Source organism: Orbicella faveolata, unplaced genomic scaffold (assembly GCF_042242905.1).
Source record: "Orbicella faveolata isolate gen_17 unplaced genomic scaffold, um_ofav_v1 contig_12, whole genome shotgun sequence".
NCBI lineage: Eukaryota > Metazoa > Cnidaria > Anthozoa > Scleractinia > Merulinidae > Orbicella > Orbicella faveolata.
In genome coordinates this window covers 4,182,108-4,199,644 of record NW_028301539.1, presented here as the reverse complement: position 1 = coordinate 4,199,644, position 17,537 = coordinate 4,182,108, and the positions used below count along the sequence as shown (strand labels likewise).

General features: G+C 38.8%; 2 protein-coding genes and 1 long non-coding RNA gene across 4 annotated transcripts; all 3 read left to right on the top strand.

The window, feature by feature from the left end:
* Positions 1-289: 289 nt before the first annotated feature.
* Positions 290-1,062, top strand: LOC149116186 (uncharacterized). Of its 2 annotated transcripts, none has more exons than XR_016205345.1 (2): positions 290-513; positions 767-1,062. It is a non-coding gene; the product is annotated as an uncharacterized LOC149116186 (long non-coding RNA). The 2 variants fall into 2 exon arrangements; XR_016205344.1 differs by having other exon boundaries at positions 291-513; positions 761-1,062.
* A 1,272-nt stretch (positions 1,063-2,334) lies between these two features.
* LOC110063600 (sushi, von Willebrand factor type A, EGF and pentraxin domain-containing protein 1-like) lies at positions 2,335-11,921 on the top strand. The gene is made up of 8 exons (XM_020770591.2): positions 2,335-2,476; positions 5,192-5,275; positions 6,112-6,162; positions 6,654-6,905; positions 9,660-9,902; positions 10,376-10,594; positions 10,855-11,066; positions 11,629-11,921. The coding sequence occupies exons 2-8, from the start codon at positions 5,218-5,220 to the stop codon at positions 11,680-11,682; spliced, it is 1,089 nt and encodes a 362-aa protein (XP_020626250.2). The 5' UTR covers positions 2,335-2,476; positions 5,192-5,217; the 3' UTR covers positions 11,683-11,921.
* A 656-nt stretch (positions 11,922-12,577) lies between these two features.
* LOC110063768 (alpha-1A adrenergic receptor-like) lies at positions 12,578-17,160 on the top strand. The gene is made up of 2 exons (XM_089282137.1): positions 12,578-14,066; positions 15,904-17,160. Exons 1-2 carry the CDS (start codon positions 13,383-13,385, stop codon positions 15,988-15,990), a joined length of 771 nt encoding a protein of 256 aa, XP_089138263.1. The 5' UTR covers positions 12,578-13,382; the 3' UTR covers positions 15,991-17,160.
* Positions 17,161-17,537: the final 377 nt, after the last annotated feature.

Below are 17,537 nucleotides of genomic sequence, written 5' to 3'. Positions count from 1 at the left end.
AAGCCAAGCCCGTAAAGAACATTAAAATTTCAAACATTTCATTGACAAGACTAAAGTGACCGAAAAAAACTCTTGGCGGGCGGGTGCTGATAGCGGTCCATCAGACCTGATGAATCTGTCACATTCTAATAAGTTAGCTGTCTTGTGTACACAAGAACATGGCCTCAATTATGTATCATTAAACGTGGTATACAATTCCAGCAAGTTTTAAAAGTTCCTGAACGACAAAATGTCAACACAGGCGCCAGGCGGACAGATCTTTATGTCAGCTTTTTGTGTCGTTATCCTTTATAAAAGAATCATTCACGATTACATCGCACTTGGGGTGAATCGTGCAGACCAAGCAGTATAGAGGCAAATAAGTACACATTTTGCCTTGTGGCTTGTCAGTCAGTTATGGCCTTCAAGATATTTCTCGTATTTCTGTCATTGACGATGGTGGTTAACTTCTCTGGGAATTGCAATGCTCAGAAATTCAGCTGCGTATTAGTTCCTTGTACACCTGGAAGCAAGGTGAGAAAACAAGTTTGTTTCCGTTGATCGCGAACAAGGGGTGAGCTGAGCATAAATAAATTGTTACTGCATTTCCTGAGTTTTTTGATAATGTTGTTGCGTTCATCTTTTTTAAACATTAAATTCGCAGTAAACACTCTGACAGTCCTATCATCTGTGTGAGAATTCAGTTTCATAAATTCAGTTCATAACTGGTGTACAGTCAGAAATATCAGCTCTAAATGAAAAAATTTCTTTTCGTTACCAGCGACAGGCAGATGACTCGGCCCCTGTTGATAACAGTGACCTGGAATTGCAGAATTTCCGACGAAGCAGAAACAGGATGAGGTTGGCAGATATTCTGCTGAACTACAAAAAGAAAAACTTTGAAGAACCTGTGAATGAAGAAGAATAACTCGAGTTAACTAACGGTCAGAGAGGCGATGCTTGTAATAAACTGAAACAAAAATGTAAACTTCAAGTTAAGATTAAGAGAAGAAGACACTAACTGTCGTATGCATGTAAAACGATTAAAATTTCTTTGATGAATAAAAGTTTCGTAGTGTAAAATTCTCGTTGTATTTGTGTTAAAAGCTAGCTCAATCTCACTCCACTGAAACTTCCCACAGATTAGTAATAATAAGACAAACATACTGAGAAACAAACAAAAACATTTATGTCTCAAAAACGTAGTGTAATTTGGAGGCAAAGACCTCAACCAAGTACAAACGAAGTATGGCATCAAGAAATTCGAAAACCGGGGAGAAAATGAATTAATTATCAAAAATATTTAGTTTTTAATTTCATCCAGCAACACCCTTAGTATTTCATGAGAGTGACTTCTGCACATGATGTAATTTGATCTTAAAATATTCTCATTGCGTTGTTAAGATGCAGGTGTCCAGAGCCGCCCTTAAAGTCTTCATTCTATTTGCCTTGTAACGTCGTCTACAGGACAAGTAGAGGTTTTTAAAAAATTATTTATTCCGTGAAAACATCAAAATTACAAGAATTTTGTCAAATTAGGCCCAAACCGAAACGTCCAACTCTGCATTAGCCAATCGAACAGAAGGTGGCATACAATGTATTAGATAAAATCGATATTAAAACACAGAGCGAATAACAAACAGTAGAGATAGTTTTAAGGTTGTTGGATAAGATTGGTGAAGATTGGGTGGATTACAAATGAGAAACTTATAAAATTGTAGTCGTACCATCAGTAATGTAATTTCTTTGATTGAGGGAAATTTGCGGCGGCCCGCAACAGGAGGATATTTTTCTGGATGCGCGGCCGTAAAATAAGTTCGACAGATTGTATAAAGACTTGTCAAGTCTATCGTCTCCATCAGACGGGAATTATGACTTAAGATGTTCCCTGAGTAGAACGTTGATATCTTCATACTAGTCGAATTTCATGCATAATTAATTATTTTTCTATTATGAACCATTTCCATATGTCATGTTGAAAGCCCTTCACCCAAACCTGGCCATCCCTTGCAAGTGAAGGACCTGGGACCTAGCCAATTAACTCCTCATCGTGATATACGCATAATTATCTCAAAATAATGAAGTCTTGATGATATCATTTGGTTTTACAATGTTCAATGATAATTGTTTAATTCTTTTGGAAGCGAATTTGAAGGAAATATCAAGGGTAATGCGCAGCTTTTTCCTAAGACAGCAATGGTAGTAAAAATACGATGCGATATACACAGCTTGGAATTAGTTGTTTTCTAGTTTGCTGGTGTCAGAAAATCTGTTTAATCAGATCCCGGGTTGTTAAACAACTCTTTTCCTGTTTTTTCCTGCCGGTTTCATATTATATCAACACATAATTAGGGCGCTTTAAAAGAGAGTGAAGCAAGACTCACCCAAAATCTCCACAGAGTTTCAACTTGTAAGGAGGTTTAATATCAGCGCAGTGCTTGTAAAAGAAGGGTACAACTTCGCCAAAGAAGCAAAGTGAACGGAAGTTTCCAGTCTTGTAAGTGCTGTTTTAATGAGGTTTAACAATGTCTCTTTTAGGGTGGTGTGGTGGCTCTCGATCTTCTATCGTCTGTTGAGTTTGCTTCATTACGTGAGTTTGGCCCTAAAACCCACTCAAAAAAGTTGATATTGCTTTCGTGAAAGCAAAGGGTCTGGCTGGTTAACAATAAGCTTAGTTGCAGTTAAAACCAAATTCTGTGACTTATTGAGTGAACTTAAGGTTACTAAGATTACTCAAGAAACCACAAACCACAAAAGATGCAAATTGTTTTCAAAAACGAAAATTACATTTTCTGAAGACAAAATATAAATTTAAGTTGAAATTCACCAGGTCTTCAGGAAATGCAGAACAGTACGATTTTTCATTATGTCTTTTGATTTCACAATTCAGGCAGTAATTCGACTAAAGGGGGAAATGAATCACAAAAAAAGGCATCCGGAACAATATTTTACCATTTGTTTGTCAGATTCCGACAAACGAAAGTTTGGCATATTTAGAATTTTCCATTTTTATTTCCCATTCTGGTTAGGCCGCAACTATATTTTTCAATCTTTCACAATTTCTGCACATAAACATCGAATTTATAACTTATGTCCTAAAGTCATTTGGTGCGACATCTAGTCTCAAAGATGGCATTTCATGTCTCACGTTTGACGAGATAGTTCCTCTTGGTATGCAATAACATACGTTGTATCCTGTTACAAGAGGATTCATCTTATTTCACTCATTTTCTGTTTATCCGCGTTCATCACTAAGTCACTTCATAAAAGCCATCCTTTGCTTCACCGACCAAGCAGAAATTTATGTCAACCAATTTGTCTTATGTAATTTGTCCAAGCAATTCAGTTCTCCAAATATCCGTCCTTTTGCATTTGCAACATTGGCTTTCTGAGCCATCACATTTTAAGATCTTTAAGTGTTAATCAAACTTTTTTCTTTTGAATTTTCGTCAGAAGTTAAAGTAAAGATTATCGCATGTTTCCTAGTTCAGACCCTCAGAGTACTCCAATTAAGTTGTGCTATCGTTAAAGTCTTTTCTTTCCGCTCTCATTGTATTTCACGTTGACTTGTTTTAGAACTTATTAAGATCAATGCAAAAAAAAAAAAAAAAAAAAAAAACCGCTTGTGCAAACTGAATCATTTATAATCATATTACCACGAGTTTCTACTTCTGTTAGTTCCCCAGAGCTTTACATTTGTTTTCCCCGTGTTTTTTCCTTGTCTCCCCACTTAAGGGTTTTCAAAAATAAATCTTACTTTTCAAAGATTTTCACGTTCAGTGCTAAATAGCGGGAAGATATATTTAATGATCATAATATAAAACTGCCCAAAAATGAGCCGTTAACTTTTCAACGATAACCTTCCTGCATTTGTCAAAATTAAACTCAATTTTAACGTACATATAAAGTGCAACGCAAAAAGAAGTCGTTTTGTAATCATCAATTTTTAAAATACCACGTAATGCTTTTCAAAATGTCAACATTTAACAGGAAACATGGAACCATTGTGTAATATTCTGTACATTAAGTCGGAAATGAATTTTAAATTAACCTGTCACTGAAGATTCTCCTGATAACATTCCTAACAAGATATGTTCTTGTTAAAAGATCTTCATTGAAAACATTGAAGGCCTAATAAATGATTAAAAACGATCAAAATAAGAGTATATTACTCGGCGGTTTTAAGTTATATTCAGGGTGCAGGGAATAAATCTCGGTATAAATAGAAAATACTACGAACGTCATACAAATCAACGATTCCAAGGAAAATGGATTTAATTTGAGAAATAAAATAGGCGTCAAAATAATTTAAAAGATATGAAAACGTATCATGACAGTGGACATGCACGACCTAGAATCCTAGCCTTACGCAACGTCCACACTACGCCGGAGGAGTGATTTGAAAACGCAACAATCACCGCTCGTTTGTGTTTGAGTAAACCTCTAGAGGGAAATCACGTTACTATCGTGATGTCATCGTTTTCGAAAAGCTCCGTTTTCAAAATGTGCTCTGTCCACAGTAAAACGCACAGCCAGCATTTTCAAATTCCTCCGGTTTGAGGAGAGGTTTCGAAAAGCCCTGTTTTCTTGTCGGATTAGGGTGGGCGGTAGGCCGAACCGTAGAAATAAAGCTGCGTTTTCAAATCCGTCCGTGTGTGTCCCTCCCTAACTGATTCGCAACTGAAACAGAATCGTTACCAGGGAAAAGGTTAATGGAGTTGTAAGCCCATACTATACTGTGAGCACGTAATGATGACCACTAAAAACAATATAAAGTATAAAAATTTCAGGTGTTGTGGCTTAACATCCTTTCTAGTGCCTCAGGAAAGCATTTAATGATGTGAATTCTTCGATATTAAACAGGCAACAATCAGCCAGTGGGTACATCAGTGTTGAAGACGTTTTTCTCAAACTCGTTGATAATCCATCAAGTTTGAACAAAGGAAATCAGGATCGTGACGGTGTTTGGATATCTGAGTTAGCATAGATTTTTACGATGTTAATTGGAAATTTCCTCCTTAGGTTTAGCTTCAAACACTCAAGACAGTGTTTGACCACATTTCCAAACACCTCAAAGTTCGTCAAAAATACTCCGCTGCGCGCCTTATTTTCAACTCTCTTCTCGGTGTTCGGAAATGTAGTCAAACACGGTCTTTCGTGTTTTACATGTTACGTCCAGATCTATCTTTCAATTCTGAACTTATGCATTTAGGTTTGCCTGGTTGTCATAATCACACGATGTGGATTACTTCACACTTTGGCGTACTTCTTTTCACTATCTGCACGATGGAAAAAGGTAACAGAAAAGTACTTTTAAATGTACGTATATACCTCTTACAAATGTCTTCTAGAAATGATTTCTAAACATACCTTCTACAGCTGGCGATAAGATATTTATTTTTAAAAAACAAAGCAATTTGTATGTATTGTGGGCCAGTTTTAACTTCAAGCCGTGAAAATGCTGAGTGTTGTTTTCAAGGACTCAGATAACAATTAAAAAGTCTTACAGGACCCCTATGACAACAGAACTTTCAAATACTGATGGGTTAATCCTGTTTAAAAATTCGTTTGTTATTATCATTATTATTATTATTATTATTTTAAAAAAATTGTTCTTCGATTCTTCTCTGAAGTCAGTAATCCAGCTTGTCTTGGTTAGATCAACTGCTGATATTTTAACGCCATGAAATATCCTAACCAAAACTATTTTAGAAATACAGCACAGTAAATGAGCTTTCTCTTTCTCATTCAGTATGCCTGCAATAATTATTTACTAGCTTTTAAATTACAGCGAGATAGATATTACCGAGTGCATTGATTCTTACTGTTGTTGTGTTGCATTGCTTTAGTACTTATGAACTAGGATCTGGGTTTGTAGCTTTCTCTAACGGAAATTGGTCGCTATTCTTCTGTTGTAAGTTAGTAAAAGATAAGGAAAGATCATCAGCAAGGTGAGGGAAAGAGTTCATGTAACGTTCTAGCTGAATTTAATAAGGTGTTTGTGGGATTTAACTGGAGCTATTTCCCATAATCTCCCTTCAGTTTTAAATACAACAGAGAACTTTGCACTAACTCTCACGCGCCTATAAACACGCCTCTTTTTGTTAAACTCTCTTTAATTTTTGTTTTCAGTTTTGGTTACTAATCAAGAGCGGGCAGGATTTGGCCTAGAGGATTATCAGGGTAAGGTGCTTTTCGACGTACAGTTGTGAGCTTCCAAAACAGTTGAATGAAAGTACAGGTAGCACCACTTCATCTACCTCAGTTATGCATGTGAGGCATACGTTTTGCATCAGCTGCCCTGTATTAACAATTCCTAGAAATGGAAATCCATTTAAAGGTCAAAAACTATAAAACGTCACCACTGCAGTTTAAATATTGCGACCTAACTTTTTCTCCCATAGGATCTGTTTACCATTAAGGTTACCAGTAAAAAAATAAACTATTTTCAAACTATTTCTGTCATCTCCCATGCGGCTTATTTTGGCCTCGTTTATCAGTACTCAAACAGATCTCGTTTTACTTTTTATATTGATATATTTAGTGAAGCTAGCTCTCTTCATTTTGTTGAAAAAAAGCGATTGCTGCCTAAGAGACGTCCATAATCAGTATCATAGCTACAGCCACTAAGGGAGGTTTTCTCTAATAAGCTATCCCATGTCCTCTTTGCCAAGATAACCAGCCACCGAACATAGAATGTCCTGATGATGTGCTGGCCAGCACAGACACCAGCAAGCCAACTAGGAAAGTGCAATGGAGATGGCCAATGGCAAGAGATAACTCGGCTTACCCACCATTAATTACCAGCTTCCCAAGAGATACCATCTCTCCTTACGAGTTTCCGATCGGCACATCACGCATAATCTACACGGCCACGGACAGGAGTGGAAATTCACAATCATGCGTTTTTACAGTCACTATTATTGGTAGGAATACATGCACATTGTTTATTACTCGAGGTCTGAATGGCCATGAGGTGATGCTCTATGAGATGTGCCTGCAGGGAATCATGGTAGTTGCATTCATCAAAACAAATATCCGGTCTCAGATGATGAAAACAGCAACCATGATTCCCTGCAGGCACATCCCATAGAAGGCAAGACAATTTACTCTCACGGTGCCTTATTTCGCCCAGGTGTACAAATGGGTACCGGCGAATTTAATGCTGGGTGTAACCTTGCGATGGACTAGCATCCCATCCAGCATAGGGGGGTGTAGAAATACTTCTTGTCGCTTCATGCTACAGAAACTGGAATAAGCTCTAGCCTGACGGGCCACTTGGCTCGTATGCAGACCCCTATAGGGAATGGGCCATTGGCACAACAGAGCTCGTTTACGCGTTGAGCCACTTCACAAGGGATTTAACTGATAGCTGAGGATTGGTCAGAACTTAAGAGTGCCTGCCTGTAAAAATCAGACAAATTCTTAATTTCGCGGCAAGGGTCGAAAATTCGATTTCGCTCATATTCCTATGGTAGATAGGCTAGGGTATGACAAAAACTACTGGATAGTTTTTTTGGCAAAATATCCTTTTATTTCAAAGAAATATGCAAATTACCAAATTCCGTTAAAATCGTCATTTGACGCACCATTCCATTAAACAAGTCTGAGAGCTTCGCATGCAAAACCACATCATTCTTCCGTCTTTAAAACACTCAAATATTTTTGTGCAATGTTTAATTGTGTACTGGGTTGATTTTAGGGAATGTTGCGGTTTTAGTTGGGTGCAAAATAATTAAATTTCGAAGACTTGTATTTCATTCACTTAAAAGTACTTCGTAAAAATAATTGATTTTCACCATGTGCGAAACCTTCAAATGGATTAAGCTTCTGGTGGTTGAATCGCAGAAGGATGGTCTACAGATTCCTGTAAAAATTTCTTTGGGCAAATGATTCAAGCAGCAATAGATCAAACGATGATCAAACGTAATGTTTTGGTGGAGTGCAAAGCAAGCAACTGTCTACAAATCACTTAGCCGTTTTTGACTTAGATGCAGTGGTGATCATATGTGTCGAAAGAGGGTCATAGATTCATGGTATTCGACCATTAAATAAGTTGACAGTTGGCGATGTACATCGGACGTAGTGTAAACAAAAGCAACCTTCTGCTTTATGTGCGACGAATGGTGACGGAAACACGTCAACTCGGTTTTTGGACCTGCCTTTTACCGCAAATAAGGTTAGAACATTTCGAAATTATCAGTTCTGTGTCTATTTCAACTTAATATAGCTCAAGACATGTGGCGCGTGCTAAAATGTATGTCTAACCCGTAAACTGAAATTTGACGACGGACGGTCAAATATCTGCATTTTTAACGTACTTTGAAAAGCTCTCGCGTCGCTCACAATCATTTGCCCAAAGAAATTTGTACAGGAATCTGTAGACCATCCTTCTGCGATTCAACCACCAGAAGCTTAATCCATTTGAAGGTTTCGCACATGGTGAAAATCAATTATTTTTACGAAGTACTTTTAAGTGAATGAAATACATGTCTTCGAAATTTAATTATTTTGCAACCAACAAAAACCGCAACATTTCCTAAAATCAACCCGGTACACATTTAAACATTGCACAAAAATATTTAAGTGTTTTAAAGACGGAAGAATGATGTGGTTTTGCATGCGAGGCTCTCAAACTTGTTTAATAAAATGGTGCGTCAAATGACGATTTTAACGGAATTTGGTAATTTGCATATTTCTTTGAAATGAAAGGATATTTTGCCAAAAAAACTATCCTGTAGTTTTTGTCATGCCCTAGCCTATCTACCGTAAAAATATGAGCCAAATCGAATTTTCGACCCTTGCCGAGTTATTTCCCATATTTATGGACAGGGACTCTTAAAGATGCTCAGCCACGGTATTTTGAGTTATTTTGGATTCGTACAAAATAGCATTTAAACTGAAGAGAACCTGAAACAGTAGTTTACTAAGATAGATAAACATCAAAGAGATAATAATAAACCATAAAGGACCAAGAAGAATATTAACGGAGATAACTAACGTCGAACGTGAAGGCTACGCTTTTCAAGATGCGCGAACCGTGACGTAGTTCGTTTAACTCTCAGCTGAGAAATGAAACACTTTTAGGTGGTAGCTGAGTTCTGAGATCTGCAAAATTTACTGAGAGCTGAGAAATGGGTTGGAATTTTAACCGACAGTAGAAAAATATAATCGCTGAAAATTTACCTGATTAATGAGGTTTCGGAATCAAAATCCAGACCCTCGTGGTAACAAATCTTCCCTTAGGTTCCTTTGTCAAAGGATGCAATATAAGTTGTCCACTACTTCGACGTCTTTATTTTGCACTATTTACTAATTTTACATTACTATTATAAATATAGAAAGCGAAATATTTGTTACACATGGTTATGGAAAAGACTAAAAAGATATGTGAGTGGTAACTAGAGTAACTACTGGCTTTTGTGGTGTTTACCACCATGTTAAACTAAATGCGGTACTGCTTTCTGTGATAAAATGTACTGTAATGCTCTGGGCTTGGTGAATAACAAAACGAAACTGCTGTAAGTTAACTTAATGTTGGTTTAGTGCACATTTAAAGCGTGGTTTGACTGGCGAAATAAACTCGAGTATGCTTCTGCGGCAGTGTGCGTTAAGCAGAAGACAACCGTAAACATAACAGAAATAAAACATTGCTATATTTCATTTTTATTTTTTTTTAGATGACGAACCCCCCAAACTCACTTGCCCCAAGGACATACACGTAAAGAAAACCAGCGCTGGAGACACTGTCAAAGTTGACTGGCCTCTGCCAATCTACGAGGATAACTCTGGAGAAACTGTCGCTTTGTTTACAGAATCTGTCAAAGGCTCGGGCTTCAGAGTGGGTCGATATCAAGTTAAATACGAGGCCGCAGACCGATCGGGAAATAAAGCTGTTTGTACTTTTGCCATTGTTGTTTCAGGTTCGTTACGACACCTATTTCTCTCACGATTTCATAGAATGATTTATATGGAAGACTCTTGCACCAATTTAAACAGTGAGGACGTGGACCCATCGATTATTTATAATTATATTGCTAGCTCCGCGATGCCGGCAAGATGAACCGAATCCGGCGCTGTGATTGGTTACCCGAGTGAGCAAAATGGCGCCCGCTCGGGATTACCCACTGTGTCCCGCGAGGAAATAATGTTCATTTTCCATATAATAAACCCTTTAGTGACCAAGCTTGTTAGGTCAAGATGGCAGGACTGAATGGTTTGATCGTTCTTTTTTGTGGACCTGGTCCATAAACACGCAAAAAAAGAACTTGGCCAATATCCAGCCATCTTGACTTCAAAACCCATGCCTATTGGAGCTCACAAAGCGTACATTAAAAGTTGTTATTTTCTTGACTTTTTTTTTAGTTCCCCCCAAAATAGTTTTCTTAAATTTCAGGTCCGATATGTGCATCGTATCAACCGCCACTGAACGGACTAATGTCCTGCGCACATTCGGACATGTTAGGCGGGACTGCGTGCACTCCTCAGTGTAATCTGAACAAGGACTTCAGCAGAATTCCCGCCAATATGTACATTTGTCAATCAACTGGTGAATGGTACGTTTGGGACCACCGCCCAAGTGTGTCACAGGAATTGCCTTGGCCGAACTGTACGGGTGGGTATCCCTGTGGTTATAAAAACGCGATAAAAGTGTTTTAAAGCTAATGCCGTGTTCATCTTAAATCATCACAAACCCTCATACTAATGGTCTTTTATTTTATTTTTTTAAGTTTTTCTTAGTTCAGTTCTAACAATACCAGCAAATGCTTTTCTTCACAAACGTTTCGTCGTAGATTGTCCATAATTGCAACAGCGGAATCACTCATTCGAGAATTCCAACTCGTATTCCATTAGTTTCTTCCTTCTTTCTTTCAGATGTTGTCAAACCAGGTTCTCTCCGAAAGAGCGAAAGTTGGCAGAGCATTGCTGGCGACTGTTTCGATCCTTCTTTCCGAACACAGGCAAAACAAAACCTTGTGCAAGGTTTCAGAAGCGTTTTTGGGTGGGACATGGGTTCACTTGCGTCCAATGTGAAGATTTCTTGCGGAAAGAACAGCAAAAAAATGGAAAAGCATTTTGTCAGGAAGGTAATTTTGATATGAGTTGACCGTTTTTAATTTTGCTAAAACGTGAGCTATTTCATCGCCCTCCGTTCTCCGAGTCACTCTAGCTATTTCCAATAGCTATTTTTCGACATTTTAAGTCAAAACTACTTTATAAGTGTGAGTCATGCAAAGTAAAAGTATTGTTGGTGATGAAAGTAATCTGTACTGAAAGTAATGTAGCTACATATATGTTTTACAAATAAGAAAATAAGAAAATAAGAAAATTACTCAAGAAAATAAATAAAATTTTCCCTAAGCGGTCCTTCTCTGTACTTCAACTCGTGAAATCCTACCCTTTTATATACCTTACACCGGAAACCGTGCCCCTTTTATGTGGAGTCCCGCCTTATAGTCCACTACATGCCCAAGGGGAAAATTGGTCTTTTTTCAAAATCCGTCTATGTGTATTTCTAAAATCAAACTTTGATTTTTTTTCCTTTTTTTTTTCCATTGCCAGATATATTAGCTAGACCGTGGGACTACTCGCTAGTATTCCCACCACCATCTTTGCTGACTAACATCTTGACTTGTAACCAATTTCTAGATCTTGAAAACAACAGCACAACATTCTGCAGGGAGTGTAACCGGACAGGACTGACATCGAGAGAAAGTAACCTTTGAGAGGCGTAAACTTTCTAGCCACGCCCAGTTTACTGTGAACGGATCAAGTGCTATACTGAGTTGCTTTGAACTGAGGAAAAAAATCAGTACTTTATAAATTTAATTGCGTTGTTTAGTTACTTTAATTGTTTATTTCGGCATAATTATATCATGTGTGGAAACCAGAACCACAATTTATGTCTACAGGGTGGTGTTTAAATAAAGATTGGAATTCAACATACGGTCTAAGTTTCAATCACTACCGTGTTGATGGTCAATCTATGCATATGCCACACCATTTTCTTATTTTGATCAAGCCTCGGAGATCAAAATAATGAACAGACTTGTCAGATAGGCCCCTCTTCGGTGATGACCCGCCTCATACGAGAGCATTCGGTCAAGTTATCTCAGGAGCTTAGCTAAGAACCCACAACGCTTTTTATCACAGAGGTTCAGCGAAATACTAAGCTACCTGCTTTTCTTAATTTGGGTCATGAGAGTAAGTAAGAAGTAAATAAAATTGTTTTGGCATTTCATCAGATTTACTCAGCTAGCACATTATATCGTCCCAACTAAAAAATTATGAGAAAGTAAAGCAAACAACAATTTTTATATCATTAACAACATCAGATCAACAAACATTCTATAAAGTAAATCCATATTCTCGGTTTCAATTCCTTTTCTGTTCACTAGCTGGAATTATTTTCACAGTAGACCTGAATTCAACTCCTCCCCTACCTTTTTCAATAAGTTGGGGCTTGGTTTTAACCTCGTAATGTTTAATTTAAATCATCTCTTTCTGTCGCTTTATTACTTGGCCCCTTTAGCCGTTGTGCCACAAATGCCGAGACTGAGGGTAAGTAAAGTTATTTTTATTTATTTTTTGATTTACTTTGGTGCTCGTTGTTAAAAAAAGCATCTTTAAAACGTTCTGTTCACAGTGAGTAAGCTGACAAACGGCCCAATCCCCGATCAGCCCCAGTTCCGAGCCTGTGTCATGCACTGGGACTCAACAAGCCGGGTGCCCATCTACGAAGCAATGGCTGTTAAACAATATAATTAAGATTTGGCAAGTATTCCATCAAATTTTCTAGGCCAGCACATAATATGGTTCCCGCTTGGAAAGTGCCTTCTCGTCCCCCAGGTTTTCGATCGCGCGGCCATTTTTTTCCCTCGAGGTTTCTTTCGCGTCCGAGTCACTCGCGACGAACTAAGCGAAAGAGGGTCTATTCATGGTCTAGCCATGCTGTATCAATTTTAACAGTTAACTGTAAATCACAATGAGGAATAGCATTTTCATAACGAGAGAAATTTATTAGAGATTAGAAAAACCAATGGCTTATGTTAAACTAACGAACACCACAGAAATAACCAAAGCGGCAAACATCCTCACCGACGTATCCAATAATTTGAATGTTCGAAACTACACTTCATGTGAACAAAGTTCAAATAACTCGTGACGACACTGCATCCAAGAGAATGTTCCCCGTCACCGGCGTATCCAAGAATGTGACCGCCAATTTCGAAACACTTCATGTGATCGATGCTCAAATAACTCGTGACAATGAAGAGAAGGTTGCATTTAGAGAATATTCGACACTCTCGCTAAATACATGAGTGTTTTGAATTGCCTGTCCCTCTCGGTTGCCCGCAAAAATCTGGTCATACGAAAACCTGTACAGCGGCTGTGAGCAGAAAATGTCCTTAATACTTGGGATAGATCGATGCCAAAACGCTACACCTCCAACTTATTTGTCCTTTTTCACGGCCTCATCTTCAATATTAATTAGTATCATTGCGTTTGTTGGAAACTCTCTTGTGGTTGTTGCTGTCATCTGGAATCCTTACAAAGACTTGCGGAAACCGTTTTACTACTTCGTAGCGAATCTTAGCATTGCGGACCTTCTCGTTGGACTCATTTTAGGGCCTTTGTCTACGATATGGCACATCCTCGAGGGACTTCAACAGGGGCAGTCTAGAGACTTTACCTCGCTACTACGAGTAGTGCGCTTCATTTTGTGCACCGCGTCACTTCTCAGCCTAACAGCCCTGGCGCTAGAGCGCTATCTCGCCATCATGCACCCACTGAGTTACCAAACCAGGCTCAACCCTGTCAAGGCCTTCTTGGTTTCCGTTGTCGAGTGGATTGGGTCCATTCTCCTTTCGATGATCTACTTCTTTGTGGAGTACAACATACATCGCTTTATCTTTGCGAACACTACTGTAGCTGTCACCATCGCTACGCTGATCTTTACGAACGCGAAGATTTTGAAGTATTTGCAACACCAGATGCAACAATGGGACGACTTGCACGACAATACTGAAGAGAACTTGATCATGAAACAGTTGATGATGTGGGAGAAGAAAATGACGAAAACACTGGTGATTGTAATATTGTTGTTTGTAGTTTTTTATCTCCCATCGTGTATTTTTGTTTACATCATCAACCTCTGCACAAATTGCGATTGTGTGTTTATTCATTGGATAAGGGACATTCAGTGGCTTCTTGTAATGACCACTGCAGCCGTGAATCCATTTGCATACCCCTGGAGATTGGAAAACTTTCGAAGGATTTTTAGGAGGATCGTGAAATGTCGCGCGTGTAGGAGTGACTATTAGGTCCATGCCAGTTTTGAACCACAATCATAAGCAACCGTGAATGCTGAGGGTCTTAAAACAACCTTGAAAGATGCTAATTGATATAGAAGACATAAAGTAGACAGTCGAAGAAACGGAAAAGCAGAACTTATGCAAGGTCATGGCTCAAAAGACCCATGGCGGCCATAAACCGGTGGGGGTTAAAATGGGTAGCACACGGGACGTTTGAATCTATGATGACTGTCCCGTGAGGTATACGTGACAAATCAACATCGCACACCGCTGCTGACTGACTAACACTTTATTTCGGTTGATATGTATCAAGCGACCGTTAGACTGGAGTAGCAGAACAAGAATGTGTCCGAGTAAGAATTTTCAATTCCAGTGCTCATGCCTTCGCTTATGTACACGTCATATCAATCCTGTACCGATAGTCTACTGTGATGTTTGAAAAATAAGACGGTATGTGACGACAGAAGGATTAAATCCATTGACCTTTTCAAAGCCCTAGTCAGACGGCGCGTGATAGTCGATAACAGGTCCGGGAGAATTTAACTATCCTCGAATATTATACGTCGTTTGACCCGGCAGGGCTTCAGATGTCTATCCCTCTCAGCCTTCATTTTAAAAATAAATTCAGAAGCGTTCATTTGTAAACAGTCAAACATTTAATGATTTATTACTGATGTAAATCACACGTTTCGTTCATGCTCATATGTCACAATAAATGGCGCGCCCATGGCACGACGAATAGGTCTGGGCCAACAAAAAAGGTTGAAAACATAGTTTTTGACATCAGATAAAATTCACACGATTCGTTCATCCTCATATGCCACAATTAAAGGCACGACGAAAAGGTCTGGGCCAACCAAAAAAGGTTGAAAAATTGGTTTTTGAGAAGCCTTGCATCTTTAAAAAAATTATTTGTTTAAGTCCATTGTTGACTCTTACTTTCATGAAGTTTCATGATCAATTTGGTCTCGTTTGTACAAAGTCATCCATGTTTTCTCAACGTTATCCCATATTGGTCATTACCTGAAAAGAAGGGGGCTTAGGCAGAGCAAAGGGATGGCATTCGGGAATTCTACGCTAACTCAGATCCCTGCTCTTTAAAAGTGTTTATACTGCTAACTTAGTTCAGACGAAAACAGAAGATATATGTAATACAAAAAAAAATTGAGTTTGACACAAGCATCGGATAAAATTTGGTCAATGCGAGCGATCAATTCCAAAAGGTAATATGAAAAATTGGCCCTAGCGTGGGTTCACGTTTTCCAAAATACGTATAACTCGGCCATTTCCTGTTGTTGTTAAGCAGGGAAAACTACAAAATGATTTATGACGCACGTGCTTGTTTGTTGACGTTCTCTTTGCCGTTGCCACCCTTGACCAAGTTGTTAGACGGCTGACTTGATAGTATCTCGTGGCAACGCATTAGCATTAGCTAACCGCACCGCACGAATTTACGACACCAACGGTTGCGGTAGTATTGCTGTCCTCCATTCCTCAGCCTATCGCCAGGCGAAAGGCAGAGAAAATATAGTTTCTCTGTGAAACCTGTTCCTGTTTGGCTCGCGAAATTCAAGCGTTAAGAATTCCTTATAATTTTTTTGACTCACAGAAAGCCAATCGGAAACCAAGTGTCTGCAAACAAAGAGAAGGTGTCAATTCTTTTACTTGGTTTACGAAAGGTCAAAACGATCGCTGAGAAAAGGTGAGTTTTCTTGCTAATTAAAAAGAAAATTGATACCATTAATTTAATCCTGAATTAATCATCGTCGAATAGTCATATTAACGGAATCGCCCAAGACGCCAAAATATATAGATACATATCAGTATCTATTCCAAGACGTTTAAGAGAGCAAAATTCCTAACAATGTACACTATGCAAGAGATATTTCACATTCGGTCGATGGCTGTCAGTAAGTGTTTGTGAAATTAAATCCATTACTGTCGTCAAGGAGTTCGGAAAGCTCTGCACTGTATTGCACGCAGTTTTTATCCTTTCCAAACGATTGCACTCGCCACTGAATTCCCTGAATTCGCTGGACTTGATGAATGGGATTAAAGGACTGTTGATAAGCACTTTCCACAAATGTTATGACGTCAGGATCGAACCGGTTTGTATTTCAGTGGCGTAGCAACCGTTCACGCACGTACGCACGTGTGGACCTCTGAAAAATAAATATAAAAACGCCCCCCAATAATTACGCGTAGAGCATGGTATAATTGCTCATATACCATATATGATGATAAACTAAACGAAACTCTTGAATGGCATTATCCGATGACCCAGTTTTTAATTAAAAACAGATATTTGCCTGCAGACTTAATTATCTGCTCCGAGAAGTGAACGGGTTTCTGAGGGCCTCAGGGAATAGATGTTAATCTTAAGCAATGACGCCTGCGACACCAAGAACGCAGCAATTATGGAGGACGCCTCGTCTATCAAAAATTGAATTTATATTTTACGTCTGTACCGCGAATTTCGCAATTATCAAGATCTGTTAAGTACTCTTGTCAACAGGTCGATCTAAAAACCTGCTCAAACTAAAATACAGGTATGTAATGCGAGCGAACAATTCCAAAAGGAAATGTAAACGAAACTAGCCTTTGTCCGGGTTCACGTTCTCCGAAATACGTAGAACTTGGCCACTTCCCGTTGTTGTTTTGCAGAGGATGACATTAAATCAGCAAAATTTATGACGCACTTGCTGAACTCACTTGTTGAACTCTCTCATTGGTTAAAACTCTTTTTACCGACTTTTATAACAAGTGTACTTTCCGATAATGAAGTATGATCTTTTGTATCACGAAGTTTGGTAAGAATAAAACAATTACGTTCTCTTCTCTCCTACTCTTGACAGATGGCTAATTTCGCTGGGTTTGTAAGCACTTTCTAAACACTTAATGACCGCGGAATCGAACTGCTCGCATTTTAGTGGCGTAGCAATCACATAATCCGTACACACGCTCCACAAAACGCGGAGAGAGGAAATTGACAACGCAGCTTTATTTCTTCGGTAGCCTGCGTAGCAAGCGTTTCCGTGGGGTTTGGAAGTAAAGAAAGACCGGGGAACGGGATTTTCGGTGTTTCGTCTGCGCAGAAAATGGGGCGAGTAATTCTTTGCTCCCGAACCCCACAGAAACGCTTGCTACGCAGGCTATTTCTTCGGTCACGCCTGCCGTCCACACTAATCCGTCATGAAAAATGTCCATATGGAGCTTTTCGAAAACTCTCACCAAATGGAGGAA